This window comes from Centroberyx gerrardi, chromosome 13, assembly GCF_048128805.1.
Source record: "Centroberyx gerrardi isolate f3 chromosome 13, fCenGer3.hap1.cur.20231027, whole genome shotgun sequence".
NCBI classification, from domain to species: domain Eukaryota; kingdom Metazoa; phylum Chordata; class Actinopteri; order Beryciformes; family Berycidae; genus Centroberyx; species Centroberyx gerrardi.
Window position 1 is genome coordinate 30,031,739 of NC_136009.1, and position 21,076 is coordinate 30,052,814.

At 41.4% G+C, this 21,076-nt stretch overlaps 1 protein-coding gene across 1 annotated transcript in view; it reads right to left on the reverse strand.

Moving 5' to 3' along the window:
• Positions 1-2,257: 2,257 nt before the first annotated feature.
• The window catches only part of nmnat2 (nicotinamide nucleotide adenylyltransferase 2), a 19,792-nt gene continuing 973 nt past the window's right edge, over positions 2,258-21,076 (reverse strand). The window contains exons 2-11 of the mRNA XM_071926444.2: positions 13,555-13,643; positions 10,949-11,016; positions 10,115-10,193; positions 8,636-8,762; positions 7,641-7,721; positions 6,134-6,178; positions 5,864-5,940; positions 4,907-5,008; positions 3,316-3,383; positions 2,258-2,367 (exon numbers count right to left, since the gene is read on the reverse strand). Coding sequence (XP_071782545.1) covers positions 2,265-2,367; positions 3,316-3,383; positions 4,907-5,008; positions 5,864-5,940; positions 6,134-6,178; positions 7,641-7,721; positions 8,636-8,762; positions 10,115-10,193; positions 10,949-11,016; positions 13,555-13,643 — 839 coding nt within the window. The 3' untranslated portion in view covers positions 2,258-2,264. The remainder of the gene's footprint in view (positions 2,368-3,315; positions 3,384-4,906; positions 5,009-5,863; positions 5,941-6,133; positions 6,179-7,640; positions 7,722-8,635; positions 8,763-10,114; positions 10,194-10,948; positions 11,017-13,554; positions 13,644-21,076) is intronic.

The following is a 21,076-nucleotide window of genomic DNA, read 5'->3' on the forward strand; positions in this document are numbered from 1 at the left end:
GTTGCCAGCTATCCCATCATGCCATGCGCACATGATTACTCGCCTCTCATAGACAAAGAATGGAAATCAGGTCTGATTTGCAAACTGTCGCACCAATGGAGACAAAATGAAACAAAAGCAGAAACTCACAGATTACCACTTTAACATATATTGAGTTGAAAGTAAACACAATTGTGTTGAGAAGTCTCAAATCAGACACACAGATGATGTGTTGAAAATGACACGTCTTTTTTAAGAGTGCAGTACAGTTTACATTCAAAATAACTCCAAGTAGCTACAAAGGCAGAGTAGCACAGAAGAAGAAACAAGACATTTTCCTTTTTTGTTTTTGGCATTGTGCAACGCAAGGTGACTTACAGGGGTAACGAAAAATCCTTCGCGTGTACACACACACACACACACACACACACACACACACACACAATCAGGAATCAATATACAAATCATTGTCCTCTATGCAAACAAATATACATTTGACGTGGACGCCCGCTGGAGGCAAAACAATGAGGCTCTGATTAGTTTAGCATGGAGATCTGTACATCCATATAGTGAATAGAAAATGGCAAGAGAGTGGTCGTCCCCACTGTATATTATATATATTTATATGTGTATTTTTTGCAAACACTTTCACAACAGATCATATTCTACGGAGTAAACGTTCATGCCAAAAACAAACTGTCTAAGCATGCAGTCTAAGAAGAGATAACAAGATAAATTAACAGGAAAAGTTGACATTAATCCGGCGCTCTGATCCTCCAGCCTCCACCCAGACGTTCACCAAAACTTAAAGCAGAACAAACAGGTAACTGCAATTTGGTGTTTTTCTTCTCTGAGTGTAAAGTTTCCACGGTGTTTTATGTGAGTTTCAGGACGCGTGGGGTCTTGAAATCTCAATAAAACATTTCAAAAATACATTGTGTTGTAGCAACTGATTAGTAGTAACTGCCAGATAATTATAATGATAATTATAATTATCATTATAATGTCATAATGTAATAAAAATGTACATCTAACTGAATCCAAAATGTAATAAAACCTATTGATATTAGAAACTGCTGAATAATGCAATAACATCACAAAATCCAGCAATAATATTCCCAAATTTCCCCGAGGGGATTAATAAAGTGATATCTTAATATTACTTTATACGGGCAATAACAGTTTTAACAGATGATGTAATAATATTCACTAATAATGTGATTCCAATTATTACATTCATCTTACTCTTATTAATTACCACATTATTTGTCAATATTATTGTTACATAATCAGTTTAAAATATGTTACATCCCTTATAAAATAATAATCGCTATTTAAATTATTACCTTAAATTTGATGTTATTACATTACCCTGCAATTTATTAGCAGATTTTATTACATTTTGAACACTAAAGGGACATTTTTTTAACATTTTGACAAATTATTGCATTATCCGGAAGTTGCTGTGTATCAGTTACAGGGTTGAACCCTAACGCTTCACTTCTGAAACACACTTGTTTGCAGGTAGGAGTTTATTTGTGTTACATCGATATGGTTGGTGTGATAATAAGCTACATACAGCTGCTGACACCAGTGCAGTGTGACGGAGAGCGGAGGATCAGAGCGCAGACTCCCAGATCCAGACCGTGATCCAGACCGGATCCCCGAGCAGGACCACAGCTGACCGGATCTTTACATGAGACACGCTTGATTTACAAAGTGAATCGACCGGTAAGGAACCGGTCCACAAGTAGAGTTTTTCCACTGCAAAAGTAACAAGCTGTACACATACTGGGCCTGGCGTCAGTACAGTGTCAGTACTGAGCGCGCACGCTGCCTGTGCACCCCCGCTTTAATAAAGACTTCCCTCCCAGCAGCCTTTGCAAGCGGGCCGGTACCAAATATGTTCTGGTGCAAATACCTGCAGGATGCTAATGTACCGACACCAAACCAAGCCATGCACAGAGTGGGAAAACACACCGTTCTGTGGCACAGTACACTTATGCAGTGGAAAAAGACATTTAGTACCCCCCCACCCCGACCCCCACCCCGCCCCCCACCAGGTCTGATGCAAGTCACATGACACAGGAAGAAGGAGGGACATCGATACCTAATGCTCCTTGGGATGGGAAAGCGATAGCTCAAAGAAGAGTATACGTTTCACACAGAGGACAGAGAAGGAAGGTAGGGGTGGGGGGGTTGGGGGGTGGGGGGGTATATGATGGTGGCGGTATGTCTCCCTGCCCCCCCCTCCCCCCTCGCTTCATGCCGGCGGGTTGTCGGTTCTATCCCGACGCGTTGATGTAGAGCTGACTCTGCAGGATGTAGTCGATGACCGGCTGGCTCAGGTAGTCCACAACATGGCCGTCACCGTGCTGCAGGGCCAGCCTGGGGGGGGGGGGGGGGGGGGGGGGGGTCACAGGTCAGTACACTTCAACTTTTCACATTTAAGCCATTATTAGCTCATGCTCTTAGTCACATCGATTTGTAGGATAGGACACAAACCTCTTCTTGTAGATGGTACGTCCCAAACTTCACCAGCTAACTACATGTTTAGATAAGGCAAACTGCAGACTGGAGTTTAGTTTTAGTTCTGCAAGCATTTCTCAGAGGCAGAGCTGCTCTGTATGCATAATCTCATTGGTTGAGATAAACCTCAGTGGGCGGAGCCAAAGAGCCTCAGTTTTTCTGTCTAAGTAACGTTAGGGTAAGAGGTGAGAGAGGAGGAGGCAGAAGCCTCGCGCTCTGCTGCTAACTGAAAAAATACAATCTATCCATACTAAGGATGGTCATGACTTTGACAGTTAACTAACTTAGGCTCTGATAAACTGCGGTTCTTTGCTTCATGCTTCCTGTGTGGCTGGATGAGCAGGAGCCGCTGACTTGCCGTCTGCTTTCTTTCACATTTGTGCTTCTTGCACTTCTCATGAGCCTGAACACTGCAGTAGTCTGCTCTGCCGGGCTGTAGAAAGATCAGCTCTCCTCGCCCAACCAGGAAAAATAACCTGATCGGAATCCACCAGTAATGCAAGTCCAAAGTCCAAAGCACCCAGTTGTTTTGGCCACAAGGACATTATTTGACCGTGTGCTGTCCATCGTGTCCATTTCCAAGTGAAGCATGACCCAGCTTCTTGGCTCCGCCCACTGAGGTTTAACTCAACTCAAACTGAGAACGAAGGCCAGTCTCCTGTGGAGTAAACTAACCTGCCAGCCACAGACAGCTGCCAGTCTCTGGCTGCTGTCTGGTCTTACTTTCCTACAGTGAACACACCTGCAGGATGAACAGGAGTGCAAACAGGAGGGAGGTCAAGGCTCAAAGTTTAGATTAAAACCCACCTGCTCTTGGTCGAGCTGACGATGGACATGGGGTGGTTGATATCGTCTTTCACTACAATGATGTTGTCCTGAAAACAAGAACAGCGCAGTATGAAGAGATCAGATGACAGATGAGATCATTTTCGGGAATGAAGGAACAAATAATTATTTTCTCATTGACGCTCATATTTTTAAAATGGTACACGGGGGGTTTTAACAGGTTTCAAGGGTCCAAATGTCATGAAATCCCACAAAACACATGAACGACCACGGAGGCTTTCAATTCAAGGAAGTGCAAGAAAAACACCAAAAGGGCAATTATGTGTTTTTTACCCAACAGCAGCAATAGAGCTCAACAGTGACCGCCCACTTCTGAACGGCTCCGGTTCCAGGAAGTGAATTTCCCATTCATTCCTCCATGTTCAAATCCTTATATAAAGATGTAAAACATTTGATTCGGAGCAAAAAAAAATGGAAAACAGAAAAAAAGGCAAAAGTTTTTTTTTTTGCCGTTTTTTTTGCTCCGAATCAAATGTTTTACGGTCACGATTCATCTCGTAGTTGGTTGGCTTGCTTCCAGGCTTAAAACTCTTTATATAAGGATTTTCTGAAACGTCAATGGAGGAATGAATGGGAAATTCACTTCCTGGAACCGGAGCCGTTCAGAAGTGGGCGGTCACTGTTGAGCTCTATATCCTGCTAATTCGTTTCACATGAAGCCGCTCTGCTGTAAATCCTCCAGTTAGGCTAAAAAGCCTCATTCCCAGCGTCTTAATGATGAGTGAATACATTACAGTAATCGTTTCTCAACACTCCCAGTACCAGGATTACAGGGCAAAGATTTTTATTCAGTGAGATTATGAGGAGAATAGTGGATTAAAGGCTAAATGGATTAGGATGATTCATTTGACAGATCTGACCTCGTACTGGCTCTGGTTTGTGTTGTTCTCTCTTCCAGTCTTTATGGTGGAGAGAAAGTTTTCTAGTAAAACTGTCAACCTTTAAATCTGGGTTGCCAGTTTTTCCTTCATCCCCAACACCCCCAAAAACAACACTCTGCTTGCTACAGCCTCATGAAGTTTTATTGAAATACATTCTGCCTGGTTTATGCCAAAGGAGATGGAAGACGTCTCAATTTTCTACGAGGTAAGAACAGTTTGACGTGACGTTTTCTCTTACATTATGAGCGAGTGGTATGATGGTGTATTACGGCCATTGTAGGTGATTTTTTTTGTAGAAAGGGGTAATAAGAATTTGGATCAACCAAGCGGAAGACTTCAGCCTCCACAGCACAGACAGCCTGAACATGAGGAGCTGCAACAAACAGGCAGCAAGTTTACTGATCTAGATGCTGAAATTAATGAAAGTTAGTAGGTTAGGATTCGTTTTTTTCTCGCAAATATCTGACTTCAATCTCAGAAATTCATTGTTTTTTCTCACAAATTTCTGAGTGTTTTTTTTCCTTGTAAATTTCTGACTTTAATCTCAGAAATTCAGAGTTTTTTCTCACCTACAATGGCCCCAATACGCCGTTGTACAATACAGATTTGGACTGGATTTTGGACAGATTTGGACTCCGTTACGTAACTTTTTTTCCGTCGGTCTGCCTGACCTTGTACTTGCGGAGGACGGAGGAGTGGTTCATGATCCTCTCTGTGTCGGCTCCGTCACGAGGAACCACTACGATCCCGAAATCCCCCACGATCACTTCCATCTGAAACCACAGAGACAAGACCTTGATCAGGTCTGCTGTAGTGAAGATCTGCTGGTGGGAACTCTGCCTGTCAGACGGACTCGAGACAAATGTGGATTTTGTGGATTTTGAGGCTGTAACACATTTTTAACACATTGTTTTTCTAAAAACTTGCATAAAATACACTTATAATTTTAATTACAATTGGTTAAGAAATTTTCTGAAAAATTCCTTTTCCATCTGCAAGTGAAACTCTTCAACATCTGTATATAAACCCAAAATTAAGATGGTCAGATGCCTTTCTACCTGTTTGCACCCTCTGCCAGGAAGTCAAAAAGTGAAACTGATGTTTCTGCGATCACAGCAGCTTCATGATGTCTGAAGTTGGCTGCAGCTTTTGAGCAGCCAATCATGTACTAGTGTTGCACTGTCCAGCGGGAAAACTGATTCTTTTAATTAACTCGATTCTTTCTGCTGCCGAACAGTAGTGAATCAATTCAGGACTGATTCGCCTTTGTACAAATGACAGTTTCATAGCCAACAGCACTTTGGTCTATACCTATAAATATATATATATATAAATATAGGTATAGATAGATATATATATGGACTATATATATATATGTACTGTGTCTTTTGACCAAAAGGTGGCGCTGTCTACGGTTCGTCAGTTTCACAGCTAGCAGTCAGACGGTAAACAGCAGTGTGAGTAACACTACACATAATGGGTGTTGATACTTGGTTTTTGCAGATGTTTCCTTCGTTAACATCAAAATGACCTGTTGATCATTGCAATAGTGTTCAGTCAAGTGGAAGGAGCTAAGAGGCGGGGCTACAGGGGCACACGGTGGGTGGGCGGGGCTACAGGGTGCTTACATCACTGTCCTTCCACAGGCCAGGGATGCAGAAGGACTCCAGGAGGTCACTGCCACACAGGAGCAAGATGCGTAACTCTACAGACGACAAACAGGCAGGAGGAGAAGACACGGCTCAGTAAACTTCATGTTTACCGGGTACAAACACAGAGGAGCAAGATGCCAGAAGGAGTTGAAACTCTCCGTGGACACAACGGGAAGGAACGCGCACGGCTCCGCGGACTCGACGCGAGTCGCTCTGAGATCCAGGAAGATTAAAGGGACAACTCACCGATTTCCTCGTATCTCATCGCAGTTCCCAGGTTGGCGTTTTCATCTTACAGAATGAGACAAAATGCATAAATAATTCATCCATTTCAGAATCAGCATCATTTTAACCACAAACTACAGTAAATGCACAGGAATTTGTTTTGGCGATGTTGGTGTAGAAACAGATGAAGAAGCAGAGTAGTACATACAGTACTTCACATGGTACAGTAGACTACGCTTGTATAAATACAGGTAATTTATGCATCGGTTGTTAAAAGATGAGTTATATGCAGTGGCTGATGGTTTCCAAAATCCAAATTTCACACAGACTTCCTACAGATTTTGCTATGAGGAGATCAATATACAGCAGATTCAGACTGGATCCTTTAGGCCACAAAGTCTAATGGATCCCTGTTTTACTTTTTACCAGTCAACATACAGTAGACTCTTTAAAAACAGAATAGAATCTCTGAATGACGGCTGGTCACCCGCCAAAATGTCTAGAAGTGTAAATAAATTTAATATCAGCTGGTGGTTGGGGTTGGGCAGTGGATCAATTCATGAAGGAGCTCAGCAATTCAACTGAGGAAGTGGAATTTTAAAAAACCTTCAGGAAACAGAATTGGAATTTCAGGAAGTTGAATTTAATTCAGTGAAAGTCCATGTTTTCTTCCCACATATCTGAGATTCCACATAGTGTTATATATGATCAATACTGAATATCATAAAACCTGCACCCGTCCTGCACTCTTTCGGGTGCAGGACGGGTGCAGGTTTCATTTCAGAGGAGGAACTGAAATGAAATGAAACCTGATCTGACGGACAAACATGCATCAAAATGTAAAACATGTCGGTCTAATTTGTTGTTGAAATGCCTCCTGAAGCATTAAAACCAGAGGGAGCGCTCCAGTGTCTCAAACTCAATCACAACATTTGCTTCAGTGAAACTCAACTGAAAGTGAGTGAAAATCAGAGTTGGGGTCAATTCATGAATGAACTCATCAACTCCAATTCAACTGAGGAATTGGAATTGAATTGGAATTTCAGGAAGTAGAATTTAATTCAATGAAATTTAGTGAAATTCCATGTTTTTTTTTGTTTTTTCTCACCACATATCTGAGATTCCACATAGTGTTATACAGTATATTATCAATACTGAATATCATAAAATGTTAAAGGAACCTTCCAGCTGGTGTTTGATGCAGAACATGTAATGGTAATCCATACATTATGACTGAATGTGTTTGATTTGTTGATTTGTCTTTTATTTGATTCATAATGTTTTGATTTATAATGTTTAGAGTCGAGACAAACTCTCTTAGAAGTGGAATTTCATGGAATTTAATGGAATTCAGGTGTGTTTCCTTCCAGCTGGGAGACGTTCACACTCACACTGCAGGACTGAACTGTGGATTCACCATGAAGTCTCACGTCAGGTCATGAATGGACTGAACCCTGCTGTGCAGTTCTGTACTGTGTGTAAAGTTTTGTACTTTGTTCTTGTCTTTGTAAGCGGCGTCTCTTCTTACCCACGAAGGTGAAGCGCTCGATGTGCGGGCGGACGCAGCAGATCTTCCCCAGACTCTCGCTCATCTTCCCCCACAGTTTGACTGAACAGGTGAAGAAGAAGGAAACTTTAGACGCTCTGCGACACAGAATCTGTCCGTCGATTAATTTGCAGAATTTGATTCCACAAACATCTGCTATTTTAAACAAAGCAACAGTAAACATGTCTTCCCCCCGTTTGGGCCAATCAGGAACCAGTATGTAACTGTAGTTCTGTAGTTATTTTGAACGCCGAATGAAAGGCGAGTTTTGTCAAAATCGGATCAGTGGAGTCTGAGATTTTGCGTGTTACTCATTCACTTTCCCTCCGCTGTTGGGCGGACTCGAGTCACGTGACTTGGACTCGAGTCCCAGTTTTAATAGCTTGAGACTTGACTTGATGCATGAAGAGAAGACTTGAGACTTGACTTGACTTGGGTTCTGGTGACTTGGGACTTGACTCTGACTTGTACTTTGATGACTTGAAAAGGTTTCTAAAGTCTTGACTTGAGATCTTGTGTTTGTGTAAATGACTTAGATTGAAAGTGATGAGATTTGTTCCAGCAGACGACTGAATTTAAATTCTGTTTTCTGAATTTGTATGGAATGATTGAATTTATTGAAGTTGAAACTGATTCTAGAAATCAAACTCATGATGCTCTTACCAAGTTTTTATCCTATTAAAACCATATTGCATTGAAAAGTCCTAGATATTTAGTTTTCTTTAAGATATTAAATTGATACTGGACTCTTGATTTGTTCTGACTTGACTTGCTGTTCTACATTTAGACTTGAGACTTGACATTAATGACATGGACTTGACTTGGACTTGACTTGGTAATCTACATTTAGACTTGAGACTTGTCTTGAGACTTGAGACTGACTTGGGACTCGAGCAGAGTTGACTTGGTCTCACCTCTGGTTGATCTCACTGGAAGTCTCTCTGGATTAGTAAATCAGATAAATGAGCATCACTCACTGGCCGTGGGCTTGTGGCTCATGTTGTTGTGGTTCTGGTAGATGGGCGGGGTTTGGTTCTGCGGCTGACCAATCACAGGAGTGGTGGACGGCGTGTTGACGTTGGACAGAATACAGCCGGTGACTCTCTGAGGAAATCAAGAAACATCACTGATGCATGCTGGGTTCTGACGGACAGACCGATCTGACACCAAGTGAATAATCCTGATAACACACAGCGATGAGGCAGATATAATAACAGTTTCCATGGTAACCGCTGCATGCAGGTATGGTGCTGTTTCTATAACCGGTTCAAATGGCCCGTGGTCTTCATGATCACATCACACTGCAAAAAATATCCCCTTTAAACAAGTTAAAGGTGTAATTTGCTATTGTGGTTGTGAAGTCAAATCCCCAGAATTCTAATTAATTTGATGATGTTCATCAGTTTAACCATGAATGTCAAGTTTTAAATTCTATATGCAAATTTCACTTGTTTAAACTGGAATTGACCTAATTCCTGGACTCTTAATAACCCCTTAACTTAACAATCTTCCTCTTTTTAAGTTAAATTTCATTTTGATTTCAAGTGTTTAAACACCATTCTGTACTTTGCACTTCAAATTTCAGTGTTCCCCTTAGCAAGTCATTTAATCTAGAATTAAGTCTTAAAATCTTATATTTCCTAAAACGTGAAAATAAAATCTGCCCATGGTGATGAGAAAAATTAATTTCTTTCCATCGCAGCTTTACTCGTCTCAGAAACTTGATCGAAACAAGATGCTATCCTGAAGTAAGACAACTGACTGCAACCATGATCATGTCACTTGATTCAAGTTGATGTGCTTTGGAAGAAAGTGAAATGATCTGACCCACTGCCGGGTTAGATTCCCTTGTTTTAAAAACACAACAGTAAGACTGAGCTCCAGATGAAATGACTTGTTGGATATTTCCTGCAGCGTGTCGCTCGGTGCTGTGAGTCACTTCGCTCTCCTGTTCCACAGGCTGACTCATCCATTAAAGGTGCAGTCTGTGCATTTCAACAGGTGGATATGCATCATTTCTCAGTATTACAATGGGAACCTGGTGCCGTACCACAGCCACAGTAGGCCCAGCATGGCACTGCAAAAACATGCTTAACAAGCCATTTAGTCTCCTGTTGAGTCAGAAATAATTAAAGTGTAAAAATCTGCCAACAGGATGAGACCATTCAACTTGTTTCCGATGCAAATCAACTTGTTTCAACAATTTTCATGAATCAAGCGACATTTTCTTGAAACTAGTGGAGTGGTCTTCCTTATTCTGCCTTGTTTCCAGATATTGTCACTTGTTTAAACAACTTGCCTCACCCCATTGGCAGATTTTCTTCTTTTTTCGTCTTATTTTAAGACTCAACATGAGATCGAATGGCTTGCAAAGATGGACGTTTTCTGCAGTGTGGTGTTTATGCCACGAAAACAGACTAAAAGTTATGACGTATGGAGCGTTTCCAGAGCCTCACCTTCATCAGGTCGCGGTGATGCTCCAGGACGCTGCAGGTCGTCTGCCATGTGTCCTGGTAACACTCCCAGGGGTCGACTCTGTCCCACACACAACCACACAACAACCTCAACACACTGTTCTTATACAATACAAAAATGTGCCAAAAATGAATGGTGATATCAGCTCCATGTTATTCTGCTGTCAGGAACATGAATGGTGATATCAGCTCCATGTTATTCTGCTGTCAGGAACATGAATGGTGATATCAGCTCCATGTTATTCTGCTGTCAGGAACATGAATGGTGATATCAGCTCCATGTTATTCTGCTGTCAGGAACATGAATGGTGATATCAGCTCCATGTTATTCTGCTGTCAGGAACATGAATGGTGATATCAGCTCCATGTTATTCTGCTGTAGTAATCACTAATGAGACTCTTGACCATCACAGTTTCACAAGCTCTCCATCCAAATTATATTATTGTCACTTTGTAATGACATTTTTAAATTGTTGTTTACATTCTAGCAGCCAATGGCATCGCTAGAAAGATTTGTGTCTCAGAAAAAAACAGAATTCTGCATAATTCAGACTTTGTTGTCACTGAACTTTTATTGATCACATCGTATCCTGGTTGAATTGAATCATGAACATGATGTCACGTATCAAATCATATCCTGGGATAAGTAGATCACTGGTACACAGCACTTTCCCCAAATTCCCCCAATAAGTGCTGACTCAGGTGAGCAAAGCCACTTAAAATCACACAAGATATATTCCAGTGTTGTTTTCTGCAGGATTTTCTCTCTCTCTGAAGCCCAAACAAAGAGCCAGCCGAATCTGTCGTCTGTCTTACCTGATCCAATCAGAGGACTGGACAGCCAGCTGACACATGGTGAGGCGATGTCTGCTGGACACCAGGCCCTGCACACACAGGAGGTTCAGGTTCAGGAACACAATCCCATGATGCCACTGGGCAGCCGCACTGGGAGTTAAAAGCTAATACTAATACTGCTGAGACATTTAGAGGATCAGCTCACTGATTTAGTTCCTCTATGTAACTCCTCTCTTCATCCTGTAGCTGTTGGACCCACAGACAGTATTGTCTCCAGTCAGCTGTCAGTTGCTCCGCTGCCTCTTGCTGCAACAACGAGTCCAAACTGTTTGTCAGAATATCTCCAGAAAAGTCGTCTGTGAAAACGATCCGGAGAGCGACCGACGTGTTTCTCTCTGCGGCCCGGAAAGCGGCGGCACCGACCGTTTCCCCTCGGCGGATCGTCTTCTACCGAACTCTACCGTTTACGATCTGACCCGACTGTCCGGAACCGGATCGCTCCTCCAGGAACCGCCTTTCACCCCACAGCGCTCTGTGCTGCGGCGGAGGAAACTAGTTCTGTGATTTCCCGATTAGTGAAAGTTGAGTAACGGAGGAACTGAGTCTGTTTCCTCTCTCCTGTGGAGACACAGACGGCTTCTCTGGAGATATTCTGACAAACAGTTTGGACTCGTTGTTGCAGCTCCATGACTGGAGACAATACTGTCTGTGGGTCCAACAACTACAGACAATACTGTCTGTGGGTCCAACAGCTACAGGAGGAAGAGACTCAGTATACGTATATAGGGACAAAATCAATGAACTGATCCTTTAAGTGTCTCAGCAGTATTAATATTTACTGAGGGAGGAGAACGTTACTCATTCCCCACCCAGATTTTCTCAAAAGCAAAGTGTTTATTAGTGTATGTGTAAGTAAGTAAGACTTTATCGATATAGCACTTTTTGAAACAAGCATTACAAAGTGCTTTACGAAGAGAGATAAAACAAAAGGCAAGTTAAAAACAAACAGAAAAGTAAAAACAAACAGAAGGAAAGAGGACAAAAGAGCACAGAACAGTCAGCTGAAACATGATTATAAAATGATAATTATTATGTGTTGGGCCGGTCGACACGCTGGATCTGAAACGATAATTTATGTGTAAACCTACGACTGAAATAATCCATCAGCCGGATCGCTCAGCTGGATGCAGCAGGACAAAAAACTAACATTCATATTCCAAATGAACACCAGAAATTGTGGAAGTGGCTGAAACAGCATTTCTCTTGCATCTATTATTCATGCTCTCTGTTTCCTACAGAGGCAGAGAAACTAGGACAAGACCTTCATTAATTCCAGAAAGCAGCAGTGTGGAAAACAACAGCAGCAGTGACGCTTCCAGAGGAGGGTGTGTGTGTGTGTGTGTGTGTGTGTGTGTTCTGGTATCAGTGATTACTAACAGTGTACAACATGTAGAGTTCATTTTAAAACACAGAGGATCCAGTCTTTGGATCAGTGTTCTTTAAAGTTACAATGAAATGAAAAATGTATTTGCTAATTGTCCATATCATAACATAAACCTATTTAACAACAAATTTCAAAAACTTCTTCTATTCTTGTATTTTTTCTAGTATTTTCTCGTATTTTTTCTCGTAAGGTCCATATTCAGGAGCCGTAAAAAAGGATCTGGCTGACAGTGAGCTAGATTTAGAGATTTCATCAGTCCTTAAACATTTAATTTGGGCATTAATTGCAATATCTTGCCTAACAGTTAAAAATTCTACTTTTTATTCTATTTATTTTTATCTAGTATAGTAGTTGTAGTGTAGTGTATTATAGTAGTTGTATAGTATATAGTAGTTGTAGTTGTATAGTTTATAGTAGTTGTAGTGTAGTTTTTGTATATATATATATATTTTGTAATTCCTTGTTCTGACTTTTTACCTACCTCATTGTGTGTGTGTGTTTTTTTTTTAATGTGAATTGCTGCTGCAACACTGTAATTTCCCTTTGGGGATAAATAACGTACTCTATCTATCTATCTATCTAAAACCCTGAACAGCTTCGGTGAATGAAAACAGGAACGATCAGCAGTTTAAAAGCTGGGAAGTGAAGACAACATGACTGACTCTGAGTTTCCACATGACGTCAATCTGCTTTGCTGCTGTGTTCTCACACCGACCAATCGGTCGGGGTGAGAAATGACATCAGTGGATCAGTGATAGACTGAGCAGACTGATATGAATCAATATGCAGATTCAAACAGTGATGAAGACTGAGAGTCATGCAGGTTTCCTCCTCATTCAGATGTGATTTAAAGTCATGAAACAGCATTCTGAGAGCATCCTGCTTCCTTAATGTGATGTATTTCCTGTTGAAACAGGATGTTGGGGGCGGGGCTTAACACAGGGAGGGATCATTCAAAAGTGTAAACCAACGGGTGATCAGTTAGGGAGAGAAAGGCAGTTTTACTGGATGGGAGGGGCAGAGGGGCGGGACCGTTCAAAAATCTGTGATCCATTTACAGGAAGGAAGATTAATGGGATTTTGAGATCAAAATACAAGAACAATTTGTAAATATCTCGTTGTTAATGAGGTGTATGTTATGTTATGATGATGATGAAGTCATTTCCTCTCCTGCAGTACTCACAGGTTTGCCATAGGAGTCGTGAACAGGTGAGATGATTCCTCCGATCACGATGAAACGCCCCGTTTTGTGCAGATATTCTCTGGCTTTTTCTGCACACACACACACACACACACACACACACACACACACACACACACACACACAGACAGACGGGTTAGGGATGAAGCTGTGACATCAGACTTTATTAACTAACAGACAGTTCTGCATGTTCCTGCATGATGGAGACACAGCTGGCTGGGAGCAGGTTGGTGACACAACTGTAAAGTCTCTATGGAAATGAAATCCAGTAGAAACCAGACTGATTCTGCTGGGTTTCAGTCTTGTAGGATCCGGTGGAAGAACAGGACTCAGATCAACGCAGACGCAACAGATTCAGACCGGATCCTTTATTTGAGGAACGCTCTCCCTGTCCCTCACTGACTGACTCCACTGTTTGAAATGTGAAGTGGTTTCACTGAGTCTGCTGTGTGTGCAGGTTCACACACTCCAGTCCAGGTTCCACGCCACATTTTCTGTTTTAGGACACAGAGCCTGAAGATGTTTCCCATTGACTTTCAACAGGGAGGAAGAATCTCCTGGAACCGACATGAAAAGAGGCTCCGGGACCATTTATGGACAGAACGTCGTGGGTCAAACATTTCACTGCCTGACAGACGATGTTCCTCACAGGCTGCCTGGTCTTGTTTTCAGGCCTAAGGTGTCCTAAAATCCTAAAGTCCAAAATCCAGTAGAAACCAGACTGATTCTGCTGGGTTTCAGTCTTGAAGGATCCTGGGGCAGAACAGGACTGTTATCAAATTCAGATCAACGTCCTACAGATTGTCCTGTGAGGGGATTTGGAGGATCAGTGCCAAAATGCAACAGATTCAGACTGGATCCTTTATTTTTCAGGCCTCATGTGTTTGGAAAATCCCCCAAAATCCAGCAGCCATTTTGAGTATTTTACCAGCCAACCAGCTGCTGAGAGCAGATCAGGATCAGACATGGAGCTGCAGGTCAGAAGGACTTCTCAGACTCTCCGGGTCTCATCATGTGGAAACCCTGCAGGCTCCGACCGGATTCCCGAGGAACTTTTTAACGAGGGAAACTGTTCGGCGGTTCGTCACCGTGGCGACGGCGACGCTAACGAGCTCTTTCAACAGGAATCTGATTGATGAAGAACTTTTGTTTGACTTTTTGGCAAAAACTTTCATCTGTTCACTCTGCTGCTGGGAGGGAAACGCCTTGAGGAACCTGAAGGAAAAACTCTTAACAGTTTAAATCTAGTTTTACTTAAAACAAGTGAAAAGTCTTCAGGCGGGTGTGTGTGTGTGTGTGTGTGTGTGTGGAGGGGGGGAGGAGGGGGGTCAATACAACTCAACTTGGTTCAGTAATATATGATGAAACAGTCGGAGGGGTTAGGCTTGTTTTAAGATAAATAATTTTCACTTCTTCTTCTTTAACCACTTTCCTGGAAACAAATGAAATTATTTTCACTTGCTTCAAGAAAAAACAAGATTCTGAGACTCAATACAAAATCAAATTATTTGTTAAGGTGAAAATCCTTTACAGTTTGCATTCATAAAGCCAGCTAAAGTTTCTGCTCTCGCCTGCAAAAGTATACTGAGTGCACAAAATACATTTAGTGTATTGTATGGGATTATACAGGCTGCAAAATAGATATAGGGAAAATACATATAGGGAATATTGGGAATATTGTTTGTACTAATTTGATTGGACACAGCAGGTTAAATATTGAGCCAGAAACACTTCAACAGGCTGCAGGACAAAACATCAGTTTCCCCTGGTGATGAAGACTGAATAGATCTGTCTGTCTCTCTGTCTGTCTGTCTGTCTGTCTGTCTGTCTGTGTCTCTGTCTGTCTGTGTCTCTGTCTGTCTCTCTGTCTGTGTCTCTGTCTGTCTGTCTGTCTGTCTGTGTCTCTGTCTGTCTGTCTGTCTGTCTGTCTGTCTCTCTGTCTGTCTCTCTGTCTGTCTGTCTGTCTGTCTGTCTGTGTCTCTGTCTGTCTGTCTCTCTGTCTGTCTGTCTGTCTGTCTGTCTGTCTGTGTCTCTGTCTCTCTGTCTGTCTGTCTGTCTGTCTGTCTGTCTGTGTCTCTGTCTGTCTGTCTCTCTGTCTGTCTGTCTGTCTGTGTCTCTGTCTGTCTCTCTGTCTGTCTGTCTGTCTGTCTGTCTGTCTGTGTCTCTGTCTGTCTGTCTGTCTGTCTGTCTGTCTGTGTCTCTGTCTGTCTGTCTGTGTCTCTGTCTGTCTGTCTGTCTGTCTGTGTCTCTGTCTGTCTGTCTGTCTGTCTGTCTGTGTCTCTGTCTGTCTGTCTGTCTCTCTGTCTGTCTGTCTGTCTGTCTGTCTGTGTCTCTGTCTGTCTGTCTGTCTCTCTGTCTGTCTGTCTCTCTGTCTGTCTGTCTGTCTGTCTGTCTGTGTCTCTGTCTGTCTGTCTCTCTGTCTGTCTGTCTGTCTGTCTGTGTCTCTGTCTGTCTGTCTGTGTCTCTGTCTGTCTGTCTGTGTCTCTGTCTCTCTGTCTGTCTGTCTGTCTGTCTGTCTGTCTGTCTGTCTGTCTACGCTTCATTTCTACTTTTCTTGGTGGAGAAAACGTTATTCTTCTAATTCTTCTAATTTCTTGTGTTTTTACTGTGCTGTACAGTTAGTCTGCTGTGTGTTGGTTGTGCATTGGAAATAAATGTTTTGTGTTACACTTTCATTTGCCATCCGCTGGGTTCAATGTAACATGATAAGTCCTTTAACATGTTGATTATTTTTTTTTACCCATAATAAATTCAGTCAATCAAACAATCAATCAATCAATCAACCCATACTCACATGCTGAGGGTGGAGCAGGAGCTGACATCATCAGTAAGACTGAAACAATTATGTAAATTTACCTGAGAAAAGTGATCCAGTCAGACTGAGTCCTGATCTGAAGGACAAGCAGGAATCAAAATATAAAACCTGTCAGTTTAATCTGCTGCTGAAACGCCTTAAAAAGCTCCGTATCCTCCAGTGTTTTATTTTGTGTCTTTCTGTCCATTCAAAGCTGTGTGTGTGGTGTCATGAACCAAAAACACTCTCAATCCATTTCTCCACATTCATTTTCCAGCATCTCTCTGAGCCTTACCAAGAACAGGCCGTTTCTGTCTCCGTGTCTTTAAGGCTCATTAATATTAACGACCCTCCGTTCCGATCGGCTAACCGTTTCGAGAGTGAAACGTGAGACGCCGCGGCCCGGCGGCTACAGGTAGGGAAAACTCTCCGGTAATAAACGACGACGACCGCTCGACCGCTTTGAAAAAAACACTTTGTTAGTCTATTATTTCTTACAGAAATGATAATGAGCGAACCTTTGTGACGCCGCAAAGTGACGGAAGTCCAAACGGCTCGTTTAGAGGCTCGCTTTTCTAATATGGATTGTGTGGATTTAGTTTTGATACTTTCACCATGTTTAGATACACATCCAACTCCTTTATCATCACAGAGGAGAGGGAGTCCTGCTTTACATGATGTGACCTTTAACTTCAGACATTAACAGGAGAAGAAGAGGTTTGTGTTTTAAAGGAGAAGAGCCGTTTGCTGTTGTGACCAAAACCCAGTGCTTAATTTGTGCCGGATCCTGCCGGAACAGGATCTGGCACCTCGCAGTTTTGGACTACCTGTATTCCGGTACTTATTTGCGTGGACCCGGCACCTGGTGGCACGAAATTTTTATTATTTTTTTTGTCTGCCATGTAATAATCCCAATAGTTGACTCTTCCTTTCCCCTCCCTTCCAAAAACTGAATTGGCTCATTTCCATATGAAGACAGGTGATTACCATATTAGAAAGTAACAACAAGTGCAGAGTGATCACGTCACATGAGTCAGCTGCTCTGCAGAGTGTGTTATGGTGAACTTCAGACAGCATCATGGCTAAAAGACAGTTGAATTTGCTGTCCATATGTCCGCTGTGTGGACTATTTTTGGAAAATTAGACAAGATAAGCATTTTTTTGTTTTTTTGTTTGTAAACGTGTTACAGTTCTCTGCTGGGACAATAACATCTAAATTCATATTTGCATAGATGAAAACAGAAATTATTTGGAGTGCGGACCTGTAAGTCCCACAGTTAAATATGTGGGACATTGTGCATGTTATGTTGAATGTCCAGAAATAATTGGTAATATAATTGGTTGAGTGAAGAGCTGTAAGCCACATTAATGTGGGCATTTCAAAACCAGCGCGGTCCAGCTGAGTGTCGCAGTCAGGTCGACTTCTAGCAGCACGACCATGACACGTTTTACTGCTGTCATTTCATTATTCGCTGACATTGTTTCCCACGTTCAAAATAGATATCCTATTAAAGTATTTGTGTTGAATATTAATGCGTAACTACTCGAGCCAGAATTTCTCTGGTAAATGGTTGAAGCCATTGCAGTTTCCTTTATGTGTTTATGTATCATTAGGATATCTCACAGCCAAGTGTGTGGGCATTTTTATGTTGTGCACAGTTACAGTATATCTTTAGTCTATTACTTGAAGGGCAGGTTTGTAAAAACCCATCGTTTTGGACAAAATTAGCATTATGTAGCCTATGCAATAATCAAATATTGTTATCGGTCCCCAGTAGCCGGAGCTCTAAGGTCATATAGTCGGTCATGTAGTAATGTTTAGGCTGTTAGGTTTACAGTAAGCTGTATGGCTGCACTGAGCTTGTTGTCTTGATTTGTTCCAGAACCTTTTCCCTCCAGACCGACTCGCGGGACACCGAGCGCTTGGTGTTCCGGGACCGCATCATTTACAAATTAAGCGCTGACAAAACCACAGACTGTGCTTCTAAAAACCAGGAGTGGAAATAACTAATTTACTCATGTTACTCTAATTAAGTCTCTTTTTTGTGTACTTGTATTTTTTGGAGTATTATCTAAAGTCAGTAATTTGACTTTTCCTTCAGTCCATTTTAAATCCATCCATCACAGAACAGATTGTGTCTCTCCATCAGCAACAGAAACTGGATCAACAGAAACTGGATCAACAGAAACTGACAAACTGTGGATCCATTCACAGTGAGAAGAGGAATCTGACTTTACTTTGTTTCTGCACTTTATTTTGTCGTTTCTAATGTTTCCAGTGAAAAGAATCTAGTTTGAACTCTGACCTCTCTCCTGTTAGAATCACATGGAAAAGATCACAGCTAACAACGTTCTCTGTTCTAAAGAGGAACTCAGGAACTTTTACTCTGACGACATTTTAAATCACACACTTTTTACTTTACTGATGGACATTTTTACACCAGTACTTTTACTTGAGTAAATATCAGCAAAGTAACAGTACTTCTACTGCAGTAGGACATTCTAGTTCTCTTTCGGGTGCAGGACGGGTGCAGGTTTCATTTCAGAGGAGGAACTGAAATGAAATGAAACCTGATCTGACGGACAAACATGCATCAAAATATAAAACATGTCGGTCTAATTTGTTGTTGAAATGCCTCCTGAAGCATTAAAACTAGAGGGAGCGCTCCAGTGTCTCAAACTCAATCACAACATTTGCTTCAGTGAAACTCAACTGAAAGTGAGTGAAAATCAGAGTTGGGGTCAATTCATGAATGAACTCATCAACTCCAATTCAACTGAGGAATTGGAATTGAATTGGAATTTCAGGAAGTAGAATTTAAATCAATGAAATTTAGTGAAATTCCATGTTTTTTTTTTTTTTTTCTCACCACATATCTGAGATTCCACATAGTGTTATACAGTATATTATCAATACTGAATATCATAAAATGTTAAAGGAACCTTCCAGCTGGTGTTTGATGCAGAACATGTGATGGTAATCCATACATTATGACTGAATGTGTTTGATTTGTTGATTTGTCTTTTATTTGATTCATAATGTTTTGATTTATAATGTTTAGAGTCGAGACAAACTCTCTTAGAAGTGGAATTTCATGGAATTTAATGGAATTCAGTTCTGTTCCCTGTCGTTCCAGTTCAGTTCACATTCTGTTTCCTTCCTTATGATGAGAACCAGCAGCCACAAGCATCAATCTGCTATATGACTTCCATATTCCTGCTGCTGCTTCAGAGAGACATAGAGCCAGAGAGAGAGAGAGAGAGAGAGAGAGAGAGAGAGAGAGGAGGTGGTTGGTTGTGAAAATAGGTCATGGGAACATGGCTGCTCTCAGCGCTGCATCACTTCCCTGCATGAAGTGAAACGTCGTCACAAAACGTCTAAGAAACATAACGGAGGAATCGCCTGTGACTCTGAACGCAGCCCATACTGCGAAAAATAGACTTCACCTGCAGTTCACAACAAGTCTAGAAATATGATTCACAATCTACTAAAATGGGCCAAAAAAAAAAACCCATTTGAAATGTAGTTTCCACATCAAGAGGGGCTTTTCTCACCAGGCCTTCAGTGTAAATAAGAGTTTGTTCTTGACTGACTTGCCTGGTTAAATAAAGGTTAAAAAACAGACACGTATTGAAGTATGTTGTGAAGTGCTGTGGTTATTCCTGCTGTTGTTGTAATGGGAAATGACTGAAATAAAAGACTAATGACTCAAATAAAGAGATTCTAAAAAACAAATGGACCCTGGAAATGCATTTTCTTCCTATATGCTGTTGACAACGTACGTCCAAAACATAGTTTGTCCACTCAGAATCTATTTTGAATGAATGAATGCATTCTGGGCCATTTGTTGTATATTTGGAAACAAAATGAAGGAGCCGGCTGCCTGTCAGCGTCTGTTGAACCTTTACAGCTGAATGCAGATCAGCATCATCAGTGTTGTCAGTTCTCTGTTGAACCTTTACAGCTGAATGCAGATCAGCATCATCAGTGTCACGGAGGAAAAGCCTGGTCAGTCCTCAGTGAGTCCACATCTGTCTGCTCATGTAGAGATGAACAGAGTCAGAGGAACCGGCCTCACACACTGGAGCAGAAGTCAGAGGAATCATACGGTGATGATATGCTGATTTTGGGAAATCATGACACACAATTCTGCTGTCAGAACTGATGATAACAGGCACATTTTATTTAAAAACGCTGACAAACTGAGGTCTGAAACATTTTAAGAAATATTTGAATATTATTTTTTGGTTTGACAGCACACCTAACATTCAATGGGATGAACATTAACTTGATTATGTAATATGTGATTTTGCATATGTGAGCCATATCGTGGTATATATCAATATCAAAAAAAGTAATTGTAAAAAGTAATGATTATCGTGATATTGATTTTCTACCTCACTCCCAGCTTCAAACAGCAGGAGAAAGAAGAAGATAAACCAGACTGAACTCAGAAGAATCAAAATTATTCTTAGAATATTTTCTAGTCTGTTAACATCTGTTCTCTTTACAGTTTACAGTGCAACAGTAGAAGCTTCAAACCAACAGCATCCTATCAGAAAGAGCTACAGTAATCCTATAATATCACTTCATAAGTAATATTATGGGAATATTATAGTGATACTGTAGGAGATAAGAAATCTGAAGTACTATAAACTCACTATTAAATGACACATTCATGCGATAAGGCCCAATAGGAATATTATAGG